A 25,836-nucleotide genomic window follows, 5' to 3' on the forward strand; every position below is an offset into this window, starting at 1 on the left:
CATGTGCACCTGCTCCTTTGTAGAACCTGGCTGGCAGCCCTGCCCTGATTGGCTGGGTGTATCCCCTCGTGCAGTCCCAGTGCAGTGTCAGGGAGGAGAGAGCCGCTGTGCTGAGAGCTGGCAAATGGTCAGCTCTCAACAAATGTGAGCTGTTGTTCCTTTCCCTCTCAGGCTTCCAACCCTGAGAGCAGAGTATTAGAATTGCGCCTTTATAAATAGCAAAACCCACAATGATGGAACTCTTACTGGGGTAGGCAGAATAATGTGCCCCTCACAAAGATCTGTACATCCTAATCTGTGGAACCTGTGAATATGTTTCCTGACATAGCAATGGGGAGTTAAGGTTGCAGATGGAATTATGGGTGTTAATCCGTTGACCTTAAAATAGGGAGAGTGTTCAGGATTATCCAGGTGGGCCCATTGTAATCATGGGGTCCTTAAAAGTGGCAGAGGAGATCAGAAGAGGTCAGATGGATGCCACATGAGAAGGACTTAACCCGCTGTTGTTGGCACTGACCGTGAAGTAAGAGGGTCGTGGGCCAAGGAGAGCAGGTGGCCTCTAGAAGCTGGAAAGGAGGATTCAAGGAGTCAAGAGTTCTCCGCTAGAACATCCAGAAAGGAACACAGACCTGCCAATACCTTGATTTTATCTCAGAGAGACCCTGTCAGACCCTTGACCTCCAGAGCTACAAGGTAATAAATTTGTAGTGTTTTAAGTCACTAAATTTGTGGTCATTTGTTACGGCAGCAACGGGAAACTATTCCACTTACCAGGAGTCTGACGGTTTGCTAAGCACTTTACTGATGCCACCAACTCACCTAATCTTTGCGGTGAGTGAGAAGTATTATTATCCTCATCAAATAGATGAGCCAGCTGAGGGTCAGAGAGATTGACAAAGGTCACGTAGCCGGTCAAGGGCAGAGCTGACTTCAGACCCCCTGCAGGAGGCTGCCCTTCGCCTTCGCCGCACAGACCTGACCCTGCCTGGTAGGGAGGCATTCTGAGGAAGCTGCTCTTCTTCCCCGCAGCGCTCTTCAGGTGCCAGAGGAAGGTCTTCCGGATTTGGCTTTGCCATGATGAATGAAGTTGTTACGCAGAGGATTTGAATGGCGTGGGACCTGAGGCTGTCAGAGCTCCTTTCTTCCGATTATCTCCAAGCCCTTTCCTGCCAGATCCCACTTCTTTCTCTTAGCAGTTCTCTTAGTTTTCTCTTTCTGGAAGAGAAAGCCCAATTGTAGGGGCTGCTGGCAAAAGACCTTCAGCTCGTGTCCTAATGCACGCCTAGAAGTGGAGAGGGGGGAAGACCCTCATCTCAACAGAATACTTTGCTTCTTTACTAGTAGGGCTCTTAGCACATAAAACATCTGAAAATTTCCCCTTAGGAGCCCAAGTACAAGGGGAGGCGTAATGTCTTGCTTTTCGAGGTATAAGAAAAGCATCACGATGACGTGCTCAAGTCCTCCTTTTTCTCTCTAATGGAACACAGACACTGGGTCTCTCTCACAGACTGGGAAACGGGGATTTGCCCAGTGTTGGAGGTGAGGGTCGACTGAGGCCTCCTGCCTCTCAGGACCACCTGCTTCCCACAGGCTCCGGGTGCCTCACTCTGGCTGGGACAGGCCGAGGGGCCCCACTTTGGGCCGGGGTCTGGGTGTTGGAAGAGAAGGGAGGTGGACACGCATCCCGGGCCGTGGAAGCGGCACGGCCGACCGACGGCAAGCGGAAGGCAGCCGGGACTAGCCGCTGCTGTGCTGGGGTGAACCACCCCCTGTGTGGTGGTGTGAATCCTGCCTCGTGAGCACTGCTCCGGTGAACGGGCTTTGATGCTCTGCAGACGCTGCTGCCTGGGCTTCTGGGGCTGGCGGGGCCCAGGCATCAGGCTCTTTAGTGAGAACAATGGTCCCTCATCATCAGCGGGAAGCCAGCAGGCAAGTGATGCAAACGTACCTTTCTGGATATTCAATTAGCCCTTTTCTTTTTAACCCCAAATAAAGCATGCAACAAGACATCTCAAGAACGGGAGAAAACTTTTCTGAAAATCATTGAATTGTACTTTTGAAAAGGGTGAATTTTATGGTATGTAAATTGCACCCCAATAAAGCTATTAAAAAAATAAAAGGAATGGAAGGAAAGGCAACAGCTTTTAAGAATTCTTATCTGGGCTATTCAGCACTGCTGGCTCTATTATTTAACGCTTAGCCTTCATCCTTCCAAAAGCTGACTTCACAGTGGTTCTCCCCAGAAGCCTGGCGGTCTGTTCCTGTTTCACAGTGAAGGAAATGGAGACTCGCAGGGCTGGGCTGTGGAGCTTGTCCAGAAAGCGTGAAGAGCAGACCCAGTTGTGGGGTGAGAGGAGGTCCCCAGGACACTCCTGGAGGAGGACCAGGAGACAGGACAGTCTGTGCCTGTCCCCCGGATGGACTTAGACCTAAGGCCCCAGTGCACGTGGCAGGCAGTTTACCGGGGACACCGGCCTGGCTGTCCTGCTTCCTCCCACCTCCCTGCTCCTGGGCTCTGGATCTCACCACCAAACACCAAAGCTTCAGAAACCAAAATAGCACTGGCTGCAACGCTGGCTGCAGGGCGGAGGGAGGCCCCCTCCCCAGCCACCCTCAAAGCCTTCTTAGCTCTGCCTGAAAGAGGGGCATACAGGAAACCGAGAAAAACCATAAGAAACAAGAGGGCTCCACTGCTTTCCTGGGGTAATAGTCCTAAAGGCGCCCATACAGAGGGACCAGAAGCAGAGCTGCCACTTCCAATGAGCACACAGTCCAGCGTGGGCAGCGGGCTAAGGGTCCTCAGCCGTGTGAGCCACGTCCTAGGTGGCTCTGTCTGTCCCCTCGGTAGAGCTTGGCCAGTCCTGCTGTCCAGCCCCAAATCACTTTGACCTCCAGCAACAATCATGCAATGGAACCCCTTCTGTTGCTATTTTAGGATTCACCCTAAAATCCAAGGGCAGAGCCAGGTGCTGGGTTTTTGCTTTAGGAGGGATCTGGGCTACAGCCTCTCCTGCAGCTCCTCCAAAAAAAAGTCACCAGCACCTCAGAGTTTCCACTGAAGTGCATGACAGGAGCTGACAAAATGGCTCAGCTTCAAAAGGTGGGGATCTCCAGGAACGTGGTCCTAGAGGGGACAGGGGGTCAGAAGTGGGTGGGACTGGGCAGCATCACAATGTCTTGTTTCACTCCCAAACCCATTTTCTTTCCACTCCATTGTGCAGTCTCAGCACCGCCCAGACTCTGGAGCAAAAGCAGCTGGGCGAGCCCTCGTTCGGGCTGCTCCCTGAAACAGCTGCCCTCACGCAGGTACTCCTCCTGCTTTCAGCACAGCGGCTTCAGGAGCCTCACAGGCTTGGCTGGGTCTCCAGACGTGCTCATCGTGCCTGCCTGGTGAGCCTGGGCTCAGTGCTCAGCCCTGCGGCCTTGGGTGCATTAATTGCTCAAAGCTTCGCAAGCTGCTTTCCTGCCCCACTTCCCTCCTGTCTCAGTGAATTAGCATGGAAGCTGTCAGGACCTGAATCTGTAATTCTCTGCTCTCATTAGTGGGCTGCATGTCAAGCACTGTGGGCATATCTCTGAGACCATATTGTGGCATTTCCTGGATGCCCTCTGTGATCACTGGCAGAACTTTCTGGAAAACAGGTCATGCACAGTGGCGCCCAGGCACTAACATGGGGAACGGATGAGCTGAGTGAAAGGTCTCCAGAAACCCATAATTCTTTCTCACAGGGGCCTCCACAGGAAGGGCTCGAGCAAGTAATAGTCAAATTGTACTTAACCAGCCAGGCACAGACGCTAACCAATGTGCATGAATGCTGGTCACAGCGTGGAGCAGTATCCCGGGGCGCCTGGGCGGGCCGGTCATACACCTTTCAGTTGCTGGCTGGTGGAAAGATCTGGATCATTCCGAGAAAAGGGCCAGAGCAGCTGGGGTTAGAGGGCCGCCCGGAGGGACTCTGGGAAGCAGCTGTTTGCCAGCGCTGTGAAGGTATCTCTGTGGTTTAACAACTGCTGTGAACCATTGCAGACCAACTGAGCAGCGTCCCGGGACCTGAAGTTTCTCCAGTCCTCAAGCCAGACCGTGTATCTAGCCCACGATGTGGAGGCAGGGCCACCATCAGGAGTATGGTTTCAGCGTCAAGTTCTTTTACATCTCTGACCTGCAGTTTCCTCTCATCTATGATGTGAATGATAGAACCTATATCACAGGGCCACTACGATGGCCTGGCCTCACCACCTGGCAGGGCCAGTGCAATGGAATTGGGGTACAGTGTATGAGGGGATCAGCTCCAGGGGCAAAGGTTTTGCAGCAAACACCCAAGATTAGTCTGTAGTCCCCTCCTCAGTGGACCTCAAATCATTTTTGAGTGGCACTTTGCCACTTTGGACAGCACCTTTGGGGATGGTTAGTAGGTGGCACTTTGGCATACGTGCTTGTAGGTTCATAAACTATTTCCAAATCATATGGCCAATCCGGGGCCTTTCAAACTTACAGCCTGCACTGTAAGTGCAGTGTAAGAACTGTTGTTCTTCCTTCCCCATCCACTGGCCGTCCCAGGCCTGCTGGGACCCTGACAGCTCTGGTTCTTGTTCTCCAGTTTCTGCTCTGTAGAGCCATCTGTCCAGAGGCTGAGGGAGACAGTTGGCCATGGGAGGTCCCGAGCAGAGAGGGGCATAGCATGGCAGTATCTCCCCAGCCGATGGGTTTCCTCAGGCCCCACTGGGGCTCCCTTCCTGCCCACACCACGTGGTTGTTCGTGGTGAGTCAGGGAAGGCAGAGGAATAGCTCCCCTGCCTGGCGTTACACAGGCGCCGCTTGGGCCCCGTGTGTGGCCGTCTGGTGAAATGGCCCTTCAGCGTTCCCTCTCAGCCTCTTCGCCGTAGGACACAGACAAGCGCCAGGGCCGGGTGAGGAATGGGCTGGGACCACAGCCTCTGTGCTGTACTAAGGACCCTCCAAACACTCTGGCTCGGCCGCCAGACTGAGTTCACTGTGCTATGAATGACCTCTTCCCTTGGGGGCCCTCAGCCCCCGGCATAGACACCTCTCTCTGGTCACCCCCTCAGTTTGTCAGGCCTGGCTGAGTAGGTCTGAACCCCAGCAGGGGCCACAGCCTGCATCTCCTCCTGGGGGTGGGGGCGGGTCTCATCCCTGGGTGAGAGACATCCGTGGGTCTAGCCCCTCACCAGATGTGTCCAGACACCCCTGGCCCCCTGCGGAGGACCCAGCCGATGCTCTTGCCTGGGGCCTCTTTACCGCTCCAGCTGCGTCAGACATGGTCCTCCTTGTAGGTCTGCTTTCTTAGTGGAGAGTGAGGGGAGTTGGGTCTAGGACTGGTTAAGGGGAGGCCACTCTCTGTAGACATGGAGACCCTTCATCTGGGGGCTACACAGCGGCAGCATCTTCCAGAGCTGGGACCTCAGGGCAAGGCCATTCCTCTTTTTGATCTGAACTCAAGAAGTGTCAGTGGAAGAGCCACCCCGGTGGGCTGTGAGGCTGTGTGGGTCCTTAGCCTCTGATGCTCACTGAGCTAACATTGATTATGTGCCGGGCACTGTGCTAAGCTCCTTACATGGACCATCTCATTGAATACACTCCAATAGCCTATGAAGAAGGTACTTTTAGTATCCATTCCACTTAACAGATGAGGAACTAAAGTGCAGATAAGCTAGACTGAACTGGTAAATGGTCGAGCTGGAGTATGGATTCTGTCTCTACAGCCAGTGCTCTTAAGGAAACAAAATAAATGTATTAGCAGAGGCAAAGCCTCCTTACCTAAGAGATGTCAAATGTAAGGTGTAGAGCAGGGGGTCAGTATACTTTTTCTTAAAGGGCCAGAAAGTACATATTTTCCACTTTGCAAGCCATATGGTCTCTGTCATACGCACTCTGCCTTTGTAGCTCTAAAGCAGCTATAGCTAATATGTAAGCAAGTGAATGTGATGTGTTCCAATAAAGCTTTATTTACATAACAGATGGTGGGCCAGATTTGGTCCTCAGACCATAGTTTGCCACTCATGATGCAGAGGAAAGTTTCAATGCCCTTGACAAACTGGGTGACCTCAGATGAGTCATTTAACATCTTCATCTTTGGTTTCCTCTAATAACTAACCACTATGGGGTACTTATTAACTGATTTATTTTAAAATGATGCACTGAGCCCCTTGTAAGAGCCACGTACTGTGCTGGGAGCCAAAGATACAGCAGGGAACAAGACAGAGGTCATCCTGTTCTCATGGAGTCCACACCCGTGAGCATGACAGAGATAACCTTGGGTAAGGACATCAGCTAGCACCGTGCTTGGCTCAGGCAGAAATTCAACAAATATACCTCTTCCCATTGTCTCGCCCCTGACTCATTATTCAGGACCCACTGCTTTCAAGTTTGTTGTCATTTGTACGCACACTGAGTAAAAAGACAGGAGCATGTGGTGGAACCCAGGACTTTAATATGTTTATAATCCATTTTTATGAAACACTGGCCTAATTGTGAATTACAATTTTTTCATTAACTGATCTCATTTTACTTGGTGATATCCATTTAGGTATGTGAGAGCAGTAAAACTCCATTTCTGTTAAATATTATATGATTCAGTTGATTCACTGATTTAGATTTTTACTACCCCCCATTCCAAATGAGTGAGTCATCCATCTTTTGAGAGATAACAAGGACTTTCAAGATCAGGCGAGCCCCGTGTTTCCCTTCAAGCGTACCTAGTTGGGGGGCCGAAGGCAGCCTGAGTTCTGGATTGGAGCTTTGAGCAGCACCACGGTCCTGAAAGCCCTGGCTTTGTCATAGAAATGCACATGTAGTTTGCATTTTACTCTTTAATATGTCCTAATATGTTTAACATATCTGAGTTTCCTTCTGTATCTTTAAGGAAAATTGGTAACTGAGATGAAAGGTCATGTTTGTCTTTGGAATTCACCTCTATCCAGCCCTTTGCTCTGTAGAGGCAGTGTAGCTTAGTGGTTAGGACTACTGCCTTGGGGGACAGACATCCTGAGATTGCATCTCAGCTACTGCACTTCCTTCTGAGTGAACTGGGGCAAGTTTCCCATCCTCTCTGTGCCTCACCTTCATTATCTGTAAAATGGAGACAGTAGCACTTCCCACCTGGTAGGGTGAGTTGAGTCGATATGTGAAAAATGCTTATGGCAGAGCCTGACTCATGGTAGACACTCAGCAAGTGCTAGCTGTGATAGTTATCCCAGGAGTTACACGGATCTCCAGTGTGGGGTATGTCCCAAGGACATGGCCCCCGAAGAGGAGAGGTGCATACACATGTTCACCCAGCGCCTGTGAGTCCCAGCTCCATTTACACACGTTTTGGCATCTCTCTGACTAAGGTCTCTGGCATCGGCATGCTCGCTCTGCTTTCAGAATCTCCGGCTCTCTAATTTGCAGGGAGCTACAACAGCTCCCTTCTGTGCATGACACCCTCTGTGCACCTCCGGTGATGGGGGCTCCTCCCCCTGCAGCACCCCTTCCTAGGTGCTGGAAGGGTCCTCCTCTTACTCCTAGGTCTCCTCCCCTTACCAGACTGGCTCTTCCAAGAGTCTGTCAGGAGGAAGTGGTGGTAAGAGCTGTGGTCTGCAGCTCTGAGCTCTCCAACCTTGAAGACCATGGAACCCTATAGCCCCTGGCCTGTCTCAGCCTGTACCTTTAAGTTACCTGGCATAGGTGTGCATGCACCTACTGGCTCCATACAGACAGCTGAGGGGACTTTGGCAAGTGTCCCAAGCCTGCCTCTCCTGTTCCTAACCCCCCTTCTGCTTCCTCCTGGTCCCTGTCTCATTCCAGGCTCCTGACTCTGTCTCTTACATCATGTTTATGAGCAGGGAAGGCGCCGTCCAGTGACCTTGGCATCTCTGTCCAGTTTTTCTGATTGCTGACCTTGAATGGTGGGCCTGACTACCTGCCCCTGGGAACGAATTCCATAGTCTTGACCTGTCAGCCTATGTCCTGGCAAGACCTACCCATTATCGCCATAAAAGAAGGACTTAAATGACCCTCCAGGCTCCTCTTGTTACAGCAACCCTGATTACCATTTGTTTTGCACTTATTCTGAGACAAGTGTTTTATATACATGATTGTAGGTAATCCTCACAGATCTTGGGGGTGGTGGGTGGGTATTATTATTCCCACATTACAGGTGGGGAAATCAAGGCGTCGAGAGGTTGAGTGTTTGCTTGTGGTCATGTAGCCAGTGAACGGTGGAGCAGGGATTTATTTGAATCCAAGCCTCTGCTCTTATAGGTAATAATGCCTCTTCCATTTTTCTTGGAAGCTTCCAGGAAAACGATGAGCTCTTCTTGACCTGGTGTGAGCACTGCCCCCCACAAAGTCTACCAGGGGTCCAATGAGCAGTGCCCAGAGCGCGTGGAGGTTTGGGGATGGTATGGCTGTCCCCTGTGCCAACGATTCCCTATCCTGGTGAGCAGAGCCTGAAGCAGCAGGAGGCAGTCTGGCCGAGGGTCCTTGCAGTCAGGTGAATGTCATACGGTGGGACCAGGAAACTCACAGCAGGACCAGACAGTGGAGACAGAGGTGGACTGGCAAGAACTGGGCAGGGGAGCAGATGCCCAGCTCGGGGACCTGGGTGTGGGACAGGTTCAGAGCTGGCAGGGAATGGGGGTGCGATCTGGGGAAAGAGAAGCAGAAGTCCCATTCGCGGGCTGGGACCGGCATCTCTGATGAGAAGGCAGACTGGGAAAGGAGAAGGTTCTAACTGAAAAGCCATGGGGCATCAGGATCACACCCATTGGCTTGCCAGCAGACCCTGTTGGGTATATTTCTATATCCGTTGCGCTAGTGGTTGTTGGGTGGGTGAATGGATGAATGGATGGATAAATGAGTTTGCGGAAGCATGAAGATTCTAGTCTCCCTTCCCCCACCCCCAAAGTTGGGGCTAAGATTGTTTTACCCAAGGCAATGGTGAGGAAGGGAAAGGGGTTGTCATGGTATATGCAGGGGTGCACTCTGACCCACTGTCTCCTTATCCCTTCTTTCTCCAGAGGCCCCCGCCAAACCTGAGGAGGCAGAGGCTGAGCCCTTCACAGACTCCTCTCTGTTTGCACACTGGGGCCAGGAGCTCAGCCCCGAAGGCCGGCGTGTGGCCCTGAAGCAGTTCCAGTACTACGGCTACAATGCCTACCTCAGTGACCGCCTACCCCTCGACCGGCCCCTGCCTGACCTCAGACCCAGTGGGTGAGCAGAGTTAGTGGCCGGGCCCTTGTTGACCTGCAAGTGGGGAGGTGGGGTCACCACAGTGCTGGGGACAGAGCTAGGACTTGGTGTCTGGACTCCTGGGTCTCTTCCCGGCTTCAGTCAGGGTCTGCCCCCTTGGCCTGCATCAGGCAAGTCACTCTCTCCCTACTCCCCCAGCCTCACTTTCTCCATCTGCTAAGCAGGGGGAAGGCTTTCTCCCATTAGAAATTTGGAGGATTAACAACCTAATTTAATCCTTAAGGGAACGAGAATCATCTGGCATTCCTGTTAATAAGTCATTTTAACCCAATCAGTTGCATTTTTATGAACAACTATTTTTTTTCTGTAAATTAGTTTTTTAAAGTACATCCATCTTCTGAGGCTAACAAGTCATTACACCCAACAGAGAAGTCTGTCTTGACTTCTCTCTTCGTTACAGAAGATGTTCCTTTAAGGTTCAGTTAGAATTTTTATTACTCCTAAATTATTAAAAATGTGGGCATGTACCGTAGCTGAGAAAATCTCATTAACTTTTGTGAGCTCCCCACCAACGCCTTCTTTTCCCCACTTTCCCCTTATTTTTAAAATTTTCTTAAAGCTGCAAACCACAGTGAGCTTATATCTGGAGTTTTCAGAAAAGATCTTGCTGCTGGGCTTGGGGGCTATATTCTTTGGGAAGGAGAGTTCAGTTCAGTTTCATAGACATTTATTGAGTACCTGATGTATGCCATTTAGTTGGGTGTGGTTTTTCTTGGCCCAGGAGAACTTGGCTGGGCTCTAGGGATGAAAGAGCAGCTGAGGATCTACAAGGGGAGAGAAGAGTATATGTTCATTTAAAGGATATTTATTGAGCACTTATTATGTGACAGAATAGTCTAGACCCAGAGATAGAGCAGTGAACAAAACAGGAATCCTTACCCTCGGGGAGCTTGTGTTCTATTCTAGTTAGGTGAGGACAGATAATAAAGCAAAGTCACCTATGTAGCAGGTTAGATAGTAGTAAGTACTGTGGGGAAATGTAAGGTGGAAGAGGGAGATCGGAACAGCCTGGAATAGGAGGAGGGGTTGAATTTTTAATGAGATGGTCAGAGAAGGCCTCACTAAGAAGGTGACATTTGAGCAAAGACCTAGAGGAGATGAGGAAGTGAGCCATGTGGATACTCAGGGGAAAAACTTTCTGGGCAGAGGGACCAGCATGTGCAAAGTTCCTGAGGTCAACATGTGCCTGGCATGTTTGAAGAAAAGGAAGGAGGTCCTTGTGGCTGGAACAGAGCAAGCTAGAAGGCAGTAGTTGGAGATGAGATCAGAGGGGCAACAGGAAGCAGATCAAGTCGGGGTGGGGGGTTGGTAGTTCTCAAACTTGCCTACACATTCAACTCCTCTGGGAGCTTTAAAATAATCCTGATACCAGGCTCTACCCTAGACCAATTGGGCAAGAGTTTCCAGAGGTGGAACTCAGTGCCCATGTTGTTTAGAGTTCTCAGGTGATTCCCATGCACAGCCCAGGTTAAGAATTGCAGAGAAGGGCTCTGTTAACTGTTGCAAGGTATGTGACTTTTACCCTGTGTCGGGCTCCATGGGAAGAGAGCCACATGGAGAGAGACATAGAGTGAGGTCTGGAAGGGTCCCAACCTCAGGAGCTTCTGTCCCTGTGGAGTTGGGGGTGCAGCACCCTCCCAACATGTGGATGTGCTCACCAACCTGGATGCTCTCTGAATTCCATATTTTAGGGATTTTTATGGAGGCATCATTACGTAGGCATGATTGATTATTAACTTATTTTCCAGCCTCTCCCCTCTCTCCAGAGAATGGGGGGTAGGACTGAAAGTCCCAAACTTCTAATCATGGCTTGGTCTTTCTGGTGACCAACCCTCATTCAGGAGCCTGCCAAGAATCTTCCTCATTAGATCAAAAGATACTCTGACCTGGGCAGAAGACCTAAATAGACATTTCTCCGAAGAAGACATACAGATGGCCAACAGGCACAGGACAGATGCTCAACATAGCTAATCATTAGAGAAATGCAAATCAAAACTAAAATGAGGTATCACCTCACACCAGTCAGAATGGCCATCATCAAAAAGTCTATAAATAATGAATGCTGGAGAGGGTGTGGAGAAAAGGGAACCCTCCTACACTACTGGTGGGGATGTAAATTGGTGCAGCCACTATGGAGAACAGTATGGAGGTTCCTTAAAAAACTAAAAATAGAACTACCATATGACCCAGCAATCCCACCCCTGGGCATACATCTGGAAAAGATGAAAACTCTAATTCAAAAAGATACATGCATCCTGATGTTCATAGCAGCACTATTTATGGTAGTCAAGTAATGGAAGCAATCTAAACGTCCATCGACAGATGAATGGATAAAAAGATGTGGTGTGTCTATATATATATCTACACACACATATATATATGAATGAAGTAATGCCATTTGCAGCAACATGGATGGACCTAGAGATTATCATACTAAGTGAAATAAGTCAGAGAAAGACAGATATCATATGATATCACTTATATGTGAAATCTAAAAAAAAATACAAATGAAGTTATTTATAAAACAGAAATAGATTCACAGACATAGAAAACAAATGTATGGTTACCAAAGGGGAAAGAGGGGGGAGGGATAAATTAGGAGTTTAGGATTAACAGATACACACTACTATATATAAAATAGATAAACAACAAGGGCCTACTGTATAGCACAGGGAACTATATTCAATATTTTATAATAACCTATAATGGAAAAGAATCTGAAAAAGAATAGATATATACATATATGTATAATTAAATCACTTTACTGTACACCTGAAACTAACACAACATTGTAAATCAACTATAATTCAATAAAAAGTTATCTGTTTTGAGAAAAAAAGAGATACTCCGATCACCCAGGAAATTCCAAAGGATTTGGGACCTCTGTGTCAGACACTCCTTTCACTCAGTAAATTACAAAGGATTTAGGGGCTTTGGGTCAAAGACTAAATAAATATTGTCAGGAACTGGAGGCAGAGATCAATATATGTATTTCTTACTATTTCACAGTATTATTATTAGTCTAAGACTAATAATAAATATTGTCAGGAACTGGGGGCAGAGATCAATATATGTATTTCTTACTATTTCATAGTATTATTATTAGTCTCCATTTTACAGAAGAGGAAACTGAGGCGCAGAGAGATTATGTAATCTGCCCAAGGTCACTAGTGGCAGAAGTGGGATTTGAACTCAGGCCGTCTGGCAATAGAATTTGCGCTTGTAACCGTCACTGTGTTTCACTGCCTTGAGGTGCCCATTTGTGTCATTCTAGTGGGGATGGGGCCTGCTTTAACAATGTATAGCATGGAGCTGATTGGCCTATCTGGTTCAGGAAGTGGAAAAATTGTTTTAGTGAACCTCAAACCTGTTACCAGGGCATAGAGTGAAACCTCAGCTATGGCAAATGTTGGGTTTTAGAGCAAGGTGGGTAGGGGTACAGGGAGCATCTGGAGAGGAAGCCCCATGCTGAGGACGGTCTCTAGAAGAATCACACCAGGTGTACCTTGCTTCAGTCCCAGCTCCTGTGACTTTCCTCCTTTTACTTCCTGTTTGCCCTTGGGGATTTCTGCCCCTGGAGGCATCCTTGGATTCTGCACTCTGCTCTCTGTATTCTTGACTTTGCCAAGTTCTAACCCTGATGCTATGCTCCTTGGCTTCATTCCTGGACCAGAAAGTGGGTGTCCCAAATTCTGCCCCACCCTCCCTTCCATCACCTCTGGCTGGGCCCTTATTTTGTCTCCTTTCTTGGTAATCTGACCACTTTGTCTTCTGGCTGAGAGAGGGCCAAAGTGTGCTCAGTGCCTTATACACAGGACAAGAGGTAACTAGAAGGAAAAAAAAATCCATCCAACTGGTTGCTAGGTAGTCTTCATTAGTTTATTCATCCAATAAATATTTATTGAGCACCAAGTGTGTGCCAGGTACCCAGTAAAGCGTCAGACAGGGAAACCTCAAGGAGCTTACACTGTAGTGGGATCCAGAGTGGAAGGTGATGGTATCAGAAGGCAAGTGACCAGAAAACTTGCAGAGGATCTCCTGCCTCCTTGGGAAGGAGTCATCCATGCAAGTTTCTAGTAAGTCAGGGACTGCACTTGACACCCACGGAAGCCCAGTCCTCCTGGGGCCTCTGCTCAGGGAAGCAGCACCTGGAGGTTGATGTCTGCAAGGAGCCTCCCTTTACCAGTTTTGGCCACCCTCCCCTGGAAATGGAAGTCATCTCAGGTGGCCTTGGCTTGAAGCAGGATTTCGGTTCTCCAGCCAGAGGCTGAAGTTTGGCCGCGGCAGTGAGAGCGCTGAATCCTAGCCATTAGACCACCAGGGACCAGTGGCCAGTGACAAAGCTCTGGCCCATCAGCTTTGTAGAAATAAACTTCTACAAAGAGACGGAAAGTAGTGAAACAAGTAAAGTGTTTATTAGGAGGAAAAAAAGAGTACGTGTGATTGGCACACATGGGTGGACTCAGAGAGAGAGTAGCACCCTCGTGGTAGTTTGAATCACTTATATGGGGCATTTCTTCTGGTTTTCCTTCGGCAGTGATCTTGCTTTGCCTGGTTCTGAGTCCTTATTTGGTTTACGTGAGGGTCGTCCCATGTGCACGTGCCCATCTCTTAGCCAAGATGGATTCTAGCGAAGAAGCCTATGGATAGGTTGACATCACTCCCTTTTTGACCTTCAAGGATCTTTTCTGCGCATGTGTAGTCGGGAAGGTCTCCTTGACCTCAAGAATGAGAAATATGTGGTCTCTATCTTTTATCTGGGCAGGGCTCAGCTCCTCTCTGGCTCTGGCTATTTTGGAGTATCTGTCCACAGGGAACAAGCTCCAGCGGCTCAGCCTGAGGCCCATCTATCTCCTGCCTCAGAAGGACATGGGAACTGGAAATGCCACAGTTTCATTAGCCTCATCTGGGGTCTTTGATCCATGCAGAGAGAGGACGTATTTCCTCCGGGCACCAGGACACTTGGCTTTCGGGGAAGTCAAAGTGCCATTCATTCTTCCTGCATTATTGTAATAAGAGAACAGAGCAGGCCCCTTGGCCATCCAGGTGGGAAGACCCAGGGGAGACAGGACAGTGGTTGCCTCTTCTGGTGAGCCTCCTAGACCTCACCCCACGTGAAGCCTTTGCCACATCTGGACAGGGGTTTGCCTTCTTGCTTCCTGGGGTGAAAGACACCGGGGCCTCAGGATCGAAGGGGAGAAAGTCTGCATCTCAGTCTGGCTGGACTTTACTCCATCCCTCATGTCCCCAGATACAAGCTCCAAACATCCCCATGGCTTTCTCTATGTCCCTCCTCCTGCCTCCCAGTGTCCCACCTGCTCCTTCCTATCTGTAGCCTCCAAAATAACCTCCCAGAGGCAAAAAGAGAAGAAGGGAAAGACAAGTCTTGATTGGGGTGTGGACTACATATTTGTCAAAACGCATCGAACTACACACTTAAGATCTGTGCATTTCACTGCATATAAATTAAACATCAACTTTTTGAAAAATTATGGTGTGAGAAAGAGATCAAGGAAGTCCTTTGCCTGTGGGATGGAGAGGGAGGATGGAGGTGACATCTTTAGGGAGGTCACTGAGAAAATGGGTTGTGATTGTGGGGAAGGAGGATCGTGGAGGGCTAAAGCAAGCTTGCCAGATCAGGACAGGAAGGTAAGGGTGGGCCTCCCACGCCAGTGATGGCGGGTGGGGTAGTTAGCATATTGGTACTCACCAGCTCCGCAGCAGCCGGTGCCTGCCTTATTCTTTCCTGCAGGCAGTGGGTATTATTTCCATACAGGGGCCACTAATCTAGTGGGCATTGGGTATGGGTAGGAAAAGGAGGGGCTCGTGGGCTCCGGCTTCAGGGCTGTCACATTGCCATGGCAACTCTATGGCCTACCTCTAAGGTAGCTCAGGGCAGAGCCTCCAGCAGGTATTGCTTCCTGCCTCTTGCTGGCAGATCCTCAGAGGCCCCTGAGCCATCAGTAATGATGTTGCCTTTCTTGCCAGCATCCCCTGAGGTCCACATCCCTCCCAGGAGTGAGGGTGGACTGGCTCTTGGGTTGACTGGTAGGTTAAGGCCTGGGGCTGAGGCACAAGGGGCTGGTAAAGGGGATTGGACTATTTTCTGCAGCCCCAGGTGGGAGCAACTGGGGCAGATCCACACATACCCACCCACAAAGGAGCCCTGGGTCCTGAGCTGGAGAGACCCTGTGTGAACATCCAAGTGGAAAGAAGCAGGATGAGATTATAGAAGAGAAAGAATGCAGCCTGGAGCCAGGGCTCTGGGTCCCCCTAGGAGCAGGTTAGGGTCCATCCAAGGTGGCTGTGGGTATTTGCTGCCACCACTATGAGGATGGTCACCAGGTTTGTGTGTATGGATCGGGGGGCCATGGGGTCTTCATGGTGCAGCCTCTAGACAGGCATCTGAGATCTCTGGACTTTGGGTGTCAACAGTGCTGGCTTCGTGAGTGTGTATGGCAGGCAGGATAATGGCCTTCCAAGGGTGTCCACGTCCTAATCTCTGGAACCTGTGAATATGGAATGTTACATGGCAAAGGAGAATAAAGGTTGCAGGTGGAATTAAGGTTGCTAATCAGCTGAGTAAAATAAGGAGATCATCCTGAATTATCTGGTTGGACCCAATGTAATCACAGGGCACTTGAAAGTGGAAGAATAAGCCAGAGAGATGGCTATGTGAGAAGGACTCAACCAGCCATTGCTGTCTTTGAAGATGGAAAAGAGCCATGAATGTGGGCAGCCTTTAGATACTGGAAAAGGCAAGAACAGTATCTCACAGATTATCACCTAGAACCTACAGAAAGGAATGCAGTTCTGCTGATACTTTGATTTTAGCCCAGTGAGACCTTTGTCAGACTTCTGGCCTCCAGAACCAGAAGATAACAAATTTGTGTCATTTGAAGTCACCAAGTTTGCAGGACTTGTTTACAGCGGCAGTATTAGTATCAGGACACTATACAGTGGGCCCCTTTTGCACAGCATCCTGAGAAGGCTAGAAGGGCTCTGTGCTTGGTTTAATGATCTGCTGTTGCTGTGCTAAAATTCTTAATAACTTTTCAACAGGGACCACCATATTTTCCTTTTGCACTGAGCCCCACAAGTTATATATCTGGTCCTGGCAGGGAAGGGGGGTGGTTTCAGGTGAGGAGCTGGGACATGATTGCTGGATCATCTGGGGGTTGCTACGCTGGGGCTAAGGATTTACACCAAGAGCCACCACTTGCTCACTTATGTGGCAGGCACTGTGCAAACTGCTTAATGTCTATGTTGTCCTTTAACTTTATCCTCTCGTCTCTCTGGGGTAGTTATTATTATTTCCATTTTATATAGGAGAATACTGAATATTTGCAAGGTTAAGAAACTTGGTCAAGCTCCCAGCAGTGGTATGTGGCAGAGCCAGTATTTTTACCTGGGTCTGTGTCTCCAGGACACTACTCAGGCCCCTTGCCCCGCCCTGCCTAGGGGAGCTTTTCTAGTTTGGGATTTTGGCTCTGTGGAGATGACCCAGAAGTCTTTGAAAGATGAGACTTCCATGAGGGCAGCCTCAGGACAAAGGGGATAAAATCAACACCCTGGGTAATGGTTCTGCTGTTGCATCAAAAATGCTGACTACACAAACACAGGGAGAAATACTTCTTAACTGGAGCAATCTGGGAAAATGCTTCTGGATCCTAGTTAATTAAACACATTATGGGCCAATAGTATCACATAGTTGTTCTTAAAGCTGATGTAATCTTGAGCTGTATTAACGTCTTAAAATGAGGAGGCAATAGTTTTGTTTTACTCGGATCACAACTGCAGAATTGGATTTTATGGGATATAGAGAAAGTGGCATATGTTTAGAGGAGAACGACTCAGGAGAAAAACTGAGTAACCTGACAAACTGCTGAAGTTTTTGCTAGATTACAGAGTGATATGTAGAACCCAATTCCCTGGGATCCAAGGCCAGGTCTGTCACTTACAAAGCTGGTTGACCTCCAGCAAGTTACCTAGCCTCTCTGTGTCTTGGTTTTCCTATCTGTAAATTAGAGATGGTAATACAAAGATTGAATGTGTACTATACATAGAGCTCTTAGAACATTGCCTGACATCATAGTAACTGCTATTTAACTTTTTGCTACTTTTTATCTGGGTCTCTGATTTGTAAAAGAGATGGCCTGGGGGACATGGTCATGACTTTAAGTACCAGAAGGACCACAAAGTAGACAAGGAGCCACACGGGACAGGCCTTCCACCCTGGCACTGGGTGAGGGGGGCCAGGTAGGCAGTGTAGGGCAGAGTGATTTCTCCCCAGCCCCAGAGTTCTGGGCATCAGAGGCCGGAGCAAGGCTCTGCTGGAGAGCAAAGATGCCCCATCCTCCTTTTTCCCACCTGTCGGGCCTGCCTTCCCCTACCCCACGTTCCTCAGCTCTCCTTGCCACTGGCCTGGCCTGCTCACCCACAAACTTCCCACAAGGAGATGCTCGGTCCCTTGTGTGATTTTTCCACCAGAGCCAGCTGACTTTTATTCCCTGGGGGGCTGTCCATGTAGTCCCAGGGACCCCATTTTCCCTGGATTTCTAATAAGATGTTTTAGGAACAAATGGTCAACCTGCTTCCTGTTGGCTGTTTACATTTTAATTGATTCATTTCCCTCTTGTTCCACTTACAGTCTACATTTGACATAGCAGATCCTTTCTCTAAATCAACAGAGTCCCCTGAAAGGATGTTTGTAGGACTTCTGCCTCTGGATGAAAGCTGGACATTTTGATGATCACATCTACTTAGAAGTTTACCTGTAGTGATTCCGGTGTCAGATGCTCTTCCAGGATCAGGCTGTGGCCCATTTCTTTTGCCTTGCAGACTGTTTAAACTCCTGTTCTCAGGTGTCCATTGTCTCCTCCACATCTGAGCCAGACGTGGCCTCCTGCCAGGCCCCCGAAGCCCCTGACTACACTAGGTAGCCCCACTAGCTCCATGCACACCCTCTGGCTTATTGGATGATCTGGGCTTATTGCTGTGGTCAGGCAGGGAGTATGTGTTCAACTCCATGATTCCCATTCTGTCAGGCCGCAGTGGGATTCCCACCCACAACGCTTTCCTGGGCCTGCATTCATTCCACTGTTTGCTATTCGAGCATTTATTCATTTGTTCGTTCATCCAGATACCCGGTGCTTTCTGAGTTTGTACTCTGTGCTGGACACTGTGTGAGGCACAAAGGGGACCTGGTGAGCAAAGCAGATATGATCTTGACCTCATGCAGCTTATGGTCGAGTGGAGACACTGACGTCTGTTAAATAACCATGTAAAAACACGTTGCCATAGCATATAAGAAAAACGAAGGAGGCTGTGAGAGTCTAACAGGGGGATCCAATCCCAATCCAGGAAGTGCAGTGGGTCTTTCTTTGTTGGGGTAGGTGTGCTCTCATGGAGGAAGGCACTGAACTCACTCAGATGACCACAGATGGCTGGGATTCTTTGTAGGCCAGTGTCTACACAGTCACATAATCACACCAGCGGAAGCCACGTATCCAGGCTCTGGAGGAGGGCAGCGTGGCTCAGGACATCCTGGACAGGCTCGAGTCTGCATCCTCTCTGTTCATCTCTTAGAGTGCCGTGTCTCTAACAGTGACTGTCCACATCTGCAGCTCACTCAGTGACAGTGTTCTGTTTCCTCCCCCATCATTTCTGCTTCCATCTTCTTAGGGTACCTCATGTTCAACCTCCCCATGAGAAAGGGCTTGATAGGGTTGCTGGTCCTTCTTCAATATTATGAGATCCGGCTATAAGAGCTCCTGGGCTAGACTGCTCTGTACACTGACTGCCAGCCCGTCGATAGCTACTTGGGGCTCAGGAAGCAGTCTCTGGTCCCATGAGTTGTGGGCGGAATGGTGAGGCCACCTGGCAGAGGACACAGACAGCTTCATACAAGGAGTATATATGGGGAGGGTTTATCTCAATGGAAGCAATGGGACAGGAAGACAATTTTAGGCTTCACGTGCCCAGTAGTATTTTATCATATTAGTCCACATCATCCTACTAGACACACTACATCTGCCCCATCTTTCATCAGAGTTGACCTGGAGTGACTTCCATTTTGCCCCTCCCTCCACCAGGTCTTTGGGTTATCACAACACCAGTGTCTGGACAGATGATCTCTGGGTGGGTGTGGAAAGAAGGTACAGACCCTAGTTTAGCAGGAACTATGAGTACTGGCTTTGGAGGCAAATGAGCCCAGGTGTAAGCCTTGGAAGATAACTTACTGCCTCAGCCCTATTTCCCTCATCTGTAAAATGGGGATAAAATGTTTACTATATAAGACTGTAGGAAGGAATAAAGTTCAGAGGGGGAAAAAAAGACTAAAAACATCAGTATATCTCTTAGCATGGTTTATGGCAAATCATAAGCACTCAGTAAACGGAAATTAGTACTATTGTTACTTTCAGATATCCTGCGAGGAGTCCCTGGGCAGTAGGGGTAGCTGTACAGTGCAGTCTCTGAGCTCCAGAGGTTATGGTGATAGAGATGCCAGGCACAGGGAGTGGAAGTCTTGACTGCACTCATGCCCAGTGAGAACCCCCATATTGCCCTCATCCTCGGCTCTCATTAAGCCCAACAGACGGGTCGCTGGCAGACTGGGAGCCTATCTAATCTGGAAAGTTCTGGAAGAAGCCAGAAGTGTACCCAAGTGAGGCCAGAGGGGGATCAAGCAAGTCCTGTGGGTACAGGTAGAGGGGTGGAGGCCGGAGTGAGGACACAGATAGCCGTAAAGGACAAGAAAGCACTGCTGATCCCAGGGTTTATGCTCTAGGTGGTTAATGGTGCAGCTGAACCCTTGTGTGCTGACCATGGGTACAGGGTAGAGCCTCTCTAGGAGAAACCTGGGAAGAAAGAGGGGCTTCAGGCACTCAGGGGAGTGGGTACCTGGGAGTGTCATCTTCTCTCTGTTTGGTCCAGGTCGGTCCCTCCTCCACTCCCAGAATCCAGGCATAGTTGCACCTGGTTCCCTGTACACATTGGCCGGCAGACCACAGCTCACATTCTACTTTGATCTGCGCTCCGGAAGAGGTCAAGCAGCCTCCATGAGTCATGCTCTGATGGACCGGGAGCTCGTAGATTTGCTGAACTCACAGGGAGGGGAGAATCCATCGGTCCAATATGGGGGTGTCTGGCTACTGCCCTGGGCGGTACCCAGTGGCAGGGCGCCTGGCTCGGCCTTCCTTAGTCTGCCACTGCTTCCCTGCCTCTCGCAGGTAGTGGCAGCGCTAAGGCTTTTGATATAAACTTGCCTCATCAACAGCTCCAAACCGTGTCAGGGAGCTCTGCTGGGAGGCTCCCTACATAGCCGCTTCCATACCCACACCACCTCTGTGTGCAGAGATGGATGTAGTTGACTTTGTCATGACCATCAGTCCCGGCTTATTAGACAGCCATGGTACTCCCCTCTCAGAAATGCCTTGTTTTTATCTCTAGTGGAAAATGGCTCAACTTTGAACAAGAATAAAATAAAAAGGGAACTTTTATGGTTAATTTTACAAGAGAGTGTACGTCTTCTCAAAATGTGTAAGGGACCGGTCTGGTACAGTCAGGTTTTCTCAAGGAGCATAAATAGGGAAGGGCCAGTTACACCTGGTGGCTCCTCTGATTCTCACGTCCCCTGGCCCTTCTCTGGAGAGGCGAGCGGAGAAGGGGAGGACAGAGGCAGACACCAGAGCAGGTGGGGACGGCAGGCTCTGGGAGCAAAGGCTGTGCTGGCCAGACCCAGGAGGATGCAGGTGCTGGGGGAGAACATCTCAGTGTGTGACTATGAGAGGCACAGCCCTCGGGCAGAGGCTGGTGCTGGTTTGTGGGTGAAGTGGCCGGACTCGGGAACAGAATTGCTGGGCTCGGGTCTGGAACAACTTCTTTGGAAGGCCTTGGGCTGCCCCGCTGCAGGCAGGCTTCTGTCCTGAGTTCAGTATCTGGCAGTGATGATGGTGAGTGTGACCGGCAGGTATGCAGACATCTCACCTGACGTGCTGTTCTTCTTCCCTCTTTTGGCCTCTCCTCTCAGCCATGTAAGTTCTGCTTTGATGTTGAAACAAAGGTAGCAATCATACTGTGTGAATGTGTGTGTGTTGGGGACTTTGAAACGGATGCTATCAGTTTATTCAAGAGATGCAGGCTGAATGCCTATTGATGGCCAGGAACAGTGCCGGGCAGAGGGCATGCAGTCATGAGCAAGATCTGCCCCTGCCATCAGGAAGCTGTGGTCTAGTCATAGGATGACCAACCCATCCCAGTGTGCTTGGGACTCTCAGTGTTGAAACTGGGAGAGTCCTGGGCAGACCAGGATGAGTTGGTCACTGTGCCTAGTCACAACAGTGGTAAGGGGATGTATGCGTCTTGTGGCATTTGGTGACGACCAGGCACTGGCTAGGAGGGAAGTTTGCAAACTATTTCTTTAGTGAGACATCTTCCATTCACCACATGTGAGATAGAAGATCCTGAACTGTACAGAGAAGACACCTCTGATCATTGCTTCTACCTCCCTTAATCTGTGACAAGATATGGAGAGCAGGGAAGTGGCTTGCCCAGGATTACGCAGCAAGTCGGGGCACAGCTGGGTCAGCATCTGGGTGACCCCTCCCCTGCAATGTTCTCTCCCTATAAACTATCCCGCCTCGTCTTTCTTAACCTGCCTACCCTTCACCTGCCTGCTCACACAGACCCAGGTTTAGGTTAGATGCCATGAGGTGTGGAGAAAAAACACCGTGGCTGTTCCTGGGAGGGCCCTGAGCGGCTCCCAGGGCAGAAGGGGAAGAAGGAAGGATTTAAGGAGGTCAGGACGTTTGGCCTGGAGGGATCACTTAATTACAGTGCAAAGGAACTGAGAGCCTGCTGGAGACTGAAAGTGAGCAATTGGGGCCACATATCCAGGGGAGGGAGGGTGGAATAGGAGGAGCCTGCTGGTGGGAGAGGACCTGACTCTCCTTCAGAGGGAGGAGGCTTGTATGAAAGGAGCGTGCTGAGATCAGTGGCACGCATGTGAAATTTAGGCCTTATGCAGGCATATCTTGTCTTATTGTATTTCACTTTACTGCACTTCGCAGATACTGCATTTTCTACACATTGAAGGTTTGTGTTGTCATATGATGGTTAGCATTTTTTAGCAATAAAATATTTTTAATTAAGGCGTGTACATTGGGTTTTTTTGGACATAATGCTATTGTACACTTAATACACTACAGTGTAGTAGAAACATAATTTTAAATGCACTGGGAAACCAAAACATTTATGTGACTCACTGTATTGCAACATTTGCCTTATTTCAGTGGTCTGGAACCGAACCCGCAATATCTCCAAAGTATGCATGGATAAACTAAATAAACCTGTTAGTTTTGTTCAATTCCAAAAACCTACTATATGCCACACCCTGGCTTAAGGTTGGGAGCTAGCACAGTAGCAAAATAAAGTCCCTGCTCTCAGGGAGGGTCATTATAGTAGAGGGAGATGGGCAATAAACACACACAAACGTGATGCACTCTCCTAGGTGTTCTGTTCTAAAGGGCTGTTAAGTAACGACCTTGTTCGAAAGAGTCTTTCATGCGAACATAGTGATCAGCAGAGTTTAGCTTGTAAAACAAATGTAACATTTCCACTCTGCTTGCAGAAAGATCATCAGGAGGCAGATCCTAGACACAGCAGCTGCTCAAGCCATCAGGACGGCCGTGGCCGTTACTGGGAGACATTCAACTTGGTCTCCTTGGAAGGCGGAAATGGAGTGGTTAGGCTGAGAATTAAGAAGGGAAGAGAGGAGGAGAAGGCAGTTCACCCCTAACTCTGGAAAAGACTTGAGAACCACCTGAAGCTTCAGATAGTGAGGCTCTGAGAACTCAGAGGAAACCCCTGGAGAAGTGGGGACAGACGTAGGGTCCCAGTCTTCATGCTGGTGGAGTTGGTGGGGCGGACAGTGAACTGACAGTGTACTGATATATTGACCTTATTAGGAGCTGTTCATTATACTTTCATAAAAGAAAAATAAAGATCATGTGCTAGTAGTCTGACCATATAAAGGATTATTTTTAAACTGCAGTTAGCAAGTAGGTTGTATGTTAATACTTCTGTCAGTCTCCATGCTTAAGGAAAGGCCAGCTGCTGGTCTTGATAACCATAAATAAGCACTAACCAGGAGAATTATTTGACTGTTAACCAGCAACCTTTTAATTTCTGTTATAACAGTACTATTCACAACAACAAAAAAGTTTTTGGAAAGGGTCTGTTGAGCTTAAGGAGTCATTCCAGTCTTTCTCCTTCATTTAAGTCCCTCCCTCCACCTCCTCATCTCCTTCTGCCCTTTGCTGCAGTTCCATGAGCTGGTTCCCTCCATCACCTCCTCTCTAGTCACAGCACTGTGTTCCCTTCGCCCCACTGGGCCTTTGCACAGCTCACTGTGGTGTGCCATGTGAGTTTCTGATCAGACCTCTCCCCTCACAGAGCCCTTCCCTAACCACTCCTTCTAGAACAGCTGCCAGGGCACCACGCTATCTGCTGACACCGCATTACTTTTCATCTCAGCACTTATATAAAGTTGTATCATTTGTTTGCTTCCATGTTCGCCTGCTTGCCTCATCAAAGCATAAGCTCCATGAGGAAAGGCACTTTGTCCACGTCCTGCTGTACCCTCAATGCAGTACCTATCCCATGGAAGAAACTCAATAAATATCTATTCCATTAAATACAACAATGAATGAATTCTACACCAATCTGTTAACCTGATGGCTTTACTCAAATTCTAAGTGTGAAGCAGATTCGGATAAAGGCTTGATTCTTTCACTTCCCCCACCTATCTTTGGTGAGAGAAAAGGAGAGCTGGAAATAGAATGGGAGAAGTTTCTGTAAATTTCTGGTAACCATAGAGACAGTGATTTTAGTTTATTAATCTCCTGCTCTTAAGCAGGCTGGGGCCCCACTGTGCTTTCTCTAAAATTGCTCAGTGCTGGTTATCCTGCAGCCTTCCTCATTAAGGAAGAGCAGGCCCGTCCCTATCCTGCAGCACTTTAATTACTGACGAGCAGAAGCCCTGCACTATTATGCTCATTATTGCATGTTCTCACCTGGCTGCACCTCCCACTTTGGAGCAATGCAATATGGTCACCAGCCTTGAACCCCTGGAACCATCAGTGGCCTGATCAAACCTCTCCCTGGGAGCAGGCAGCCTCTTTTCTGAGCCCAGGACCTGAGACAGGGCTACAATTGCTGTTCTCTACTTTCATTCAAGTATCCTGAAGATGGGAGCTCAGTGCCTTCTGGAACAGTATTTAGTTTCAGCCAGAGAAGGGCACCAGCAATGATTTCCTACCCATAATGGCAATGCTTGCAACGGAAGGAATTGACATGCCCTTGGGAACCATGGCACTTCTTATGGTCTGGCCTCTTGATGGGATCTGATTTTAGGGTTGCCTGTTCCTCTTCCCATGGAGAATGGCACGCAGACTTTTATGATTTTGCCTCCTGTCCTTTGGATAAGAGACCTCCAGATGGCTTTAGTGTTTCAATGGAGCTAGGGGGGAAATGGACAGTTAGAGGCAGTTTCTCCCCTGACCACTTCTCCCTGAAGGAAGCACCCTGGCGTAGATGTAAGAAGACCAGAGCTGAGATTCCATCTTGACAGCTGACACATGGCGGGGACCTAGCCTATCCAAGCCTCAGTGTCTGCACCTGTGAAATGAGGTTGGACTTGTCCTTCCCGTCCTCTAGTGTGTTGAGCCTCTGACTCTGGCTTCAACCTTTTCTGGAGGCTAAATCCCTGAGATAAGTGAGAGGTGAGAGAGGCCCCAGGCAGTGTGACTTCTGGAATGAGGCAGAGTGGATTCTGGCAGTAGGAGTCTCTGGAAGGAGACATATTTTTCTCCTGTGGCAGGTCATCTAAGGTCTGGCCTCACTTAGGCACTGGCTGCCATTTTGGAAAAACTAAGACTTTCTTTTGGTTGCATTTCCCATCCTACTGGATTTAGAAATATGGAGTCATTCTTCCAGTAAACACTCAGTGACTGCCTGCCGGGTTCCGGGCCCTGCGCTAACGGTACAACTGTTCAGTTGGGGGAGTCACTGACAAATTCAGACTCTGTAGTGGGGCAAACCGGTTTCAGTGGTTGAGGGCCTGTCTGCTGTACACTTAGGGCTTATCTTAAGTATATCAAGAAAAAGACCCTGGGAAGGATCTGGACTCCCGAGTCCTCCAGCAAAGCTGGAGCCAAGACATGGGCGGGCCGGCACCCCGGGGTGACCCCAGCCAAGTCAGTGACAGATCTAAGCACCCGGCTGCTCTGCTTTCCAGGTGCCGCAACCTCTCTTTCCCCAGCAGCCTCCCAGAGGTGAGCGTCGTGTTCATCTTCGTCAACGAAGCACTCTCCGTGCTGCTGCGCTCCATCCGCTCGGCCATGGAGCGCACACCTCCGCATCTGCTCAAGGAGATCATCCTGGTGGACGACAACAGCAGTAATGGTGAGTGCCCGGCCCCCTGCCCCGTGCGGACATCTGAGCAGAGGGGCCAGCCTCTGTTCGGGGTTCTCGTTTTCTTGAGGCTCTCCACGGCTCTCCCTTCTCTTGGGAGGTTGCCTCAGAGA

The 25,836-nt window shown here is 49.3% G+C and overlaps 1 protein-coding gene across 3 annotated transcripts in view; it reads left to right on the forward strand.

The window, feature by feature from the left end:
* The window catches only part of GALNT18 (polypeptide N-acetylgalactosaminyltransferase 18), a 340,031-nt gene that overhangs the window by 158,273 nt on the left and 155,922 nt on the right, over positions 1-25,836 (forward strand). For 2 of the 3 annotated variants that reach the window (XM_082341541.1, XM_082341540.1), the window contains exons 2-3: positions 9,019-9,211; positions 25,548-25,714. The exons of the other annotated variant lie outside the window; for it this stretch is intronic. In XM_082341541.1, the coding sequence (XP_082197667.1) occupies positions 9,019-9,211; positions 25,548-25,714 (360 nt within the window). The remainder of the gene's footprint in view (positions 1-9,018; positions 9,212-25,547; positions 25,715-25,836) is intronic. 3 annotated transcript variants of the gene reach the window in all.

This window comes from Balaenoptera borealis, assembly GCF_965194805.1.
Source record: "Balaenoptera borealis genome assembly, chromosome: 11".
Classification (NCBI taxonomy): Eukaryota; Metazoa; Chordata; class Mammalia; order Artiodactyla; family Balaenopteridae; genus Balaenoptera; species Balaenoptera borealis.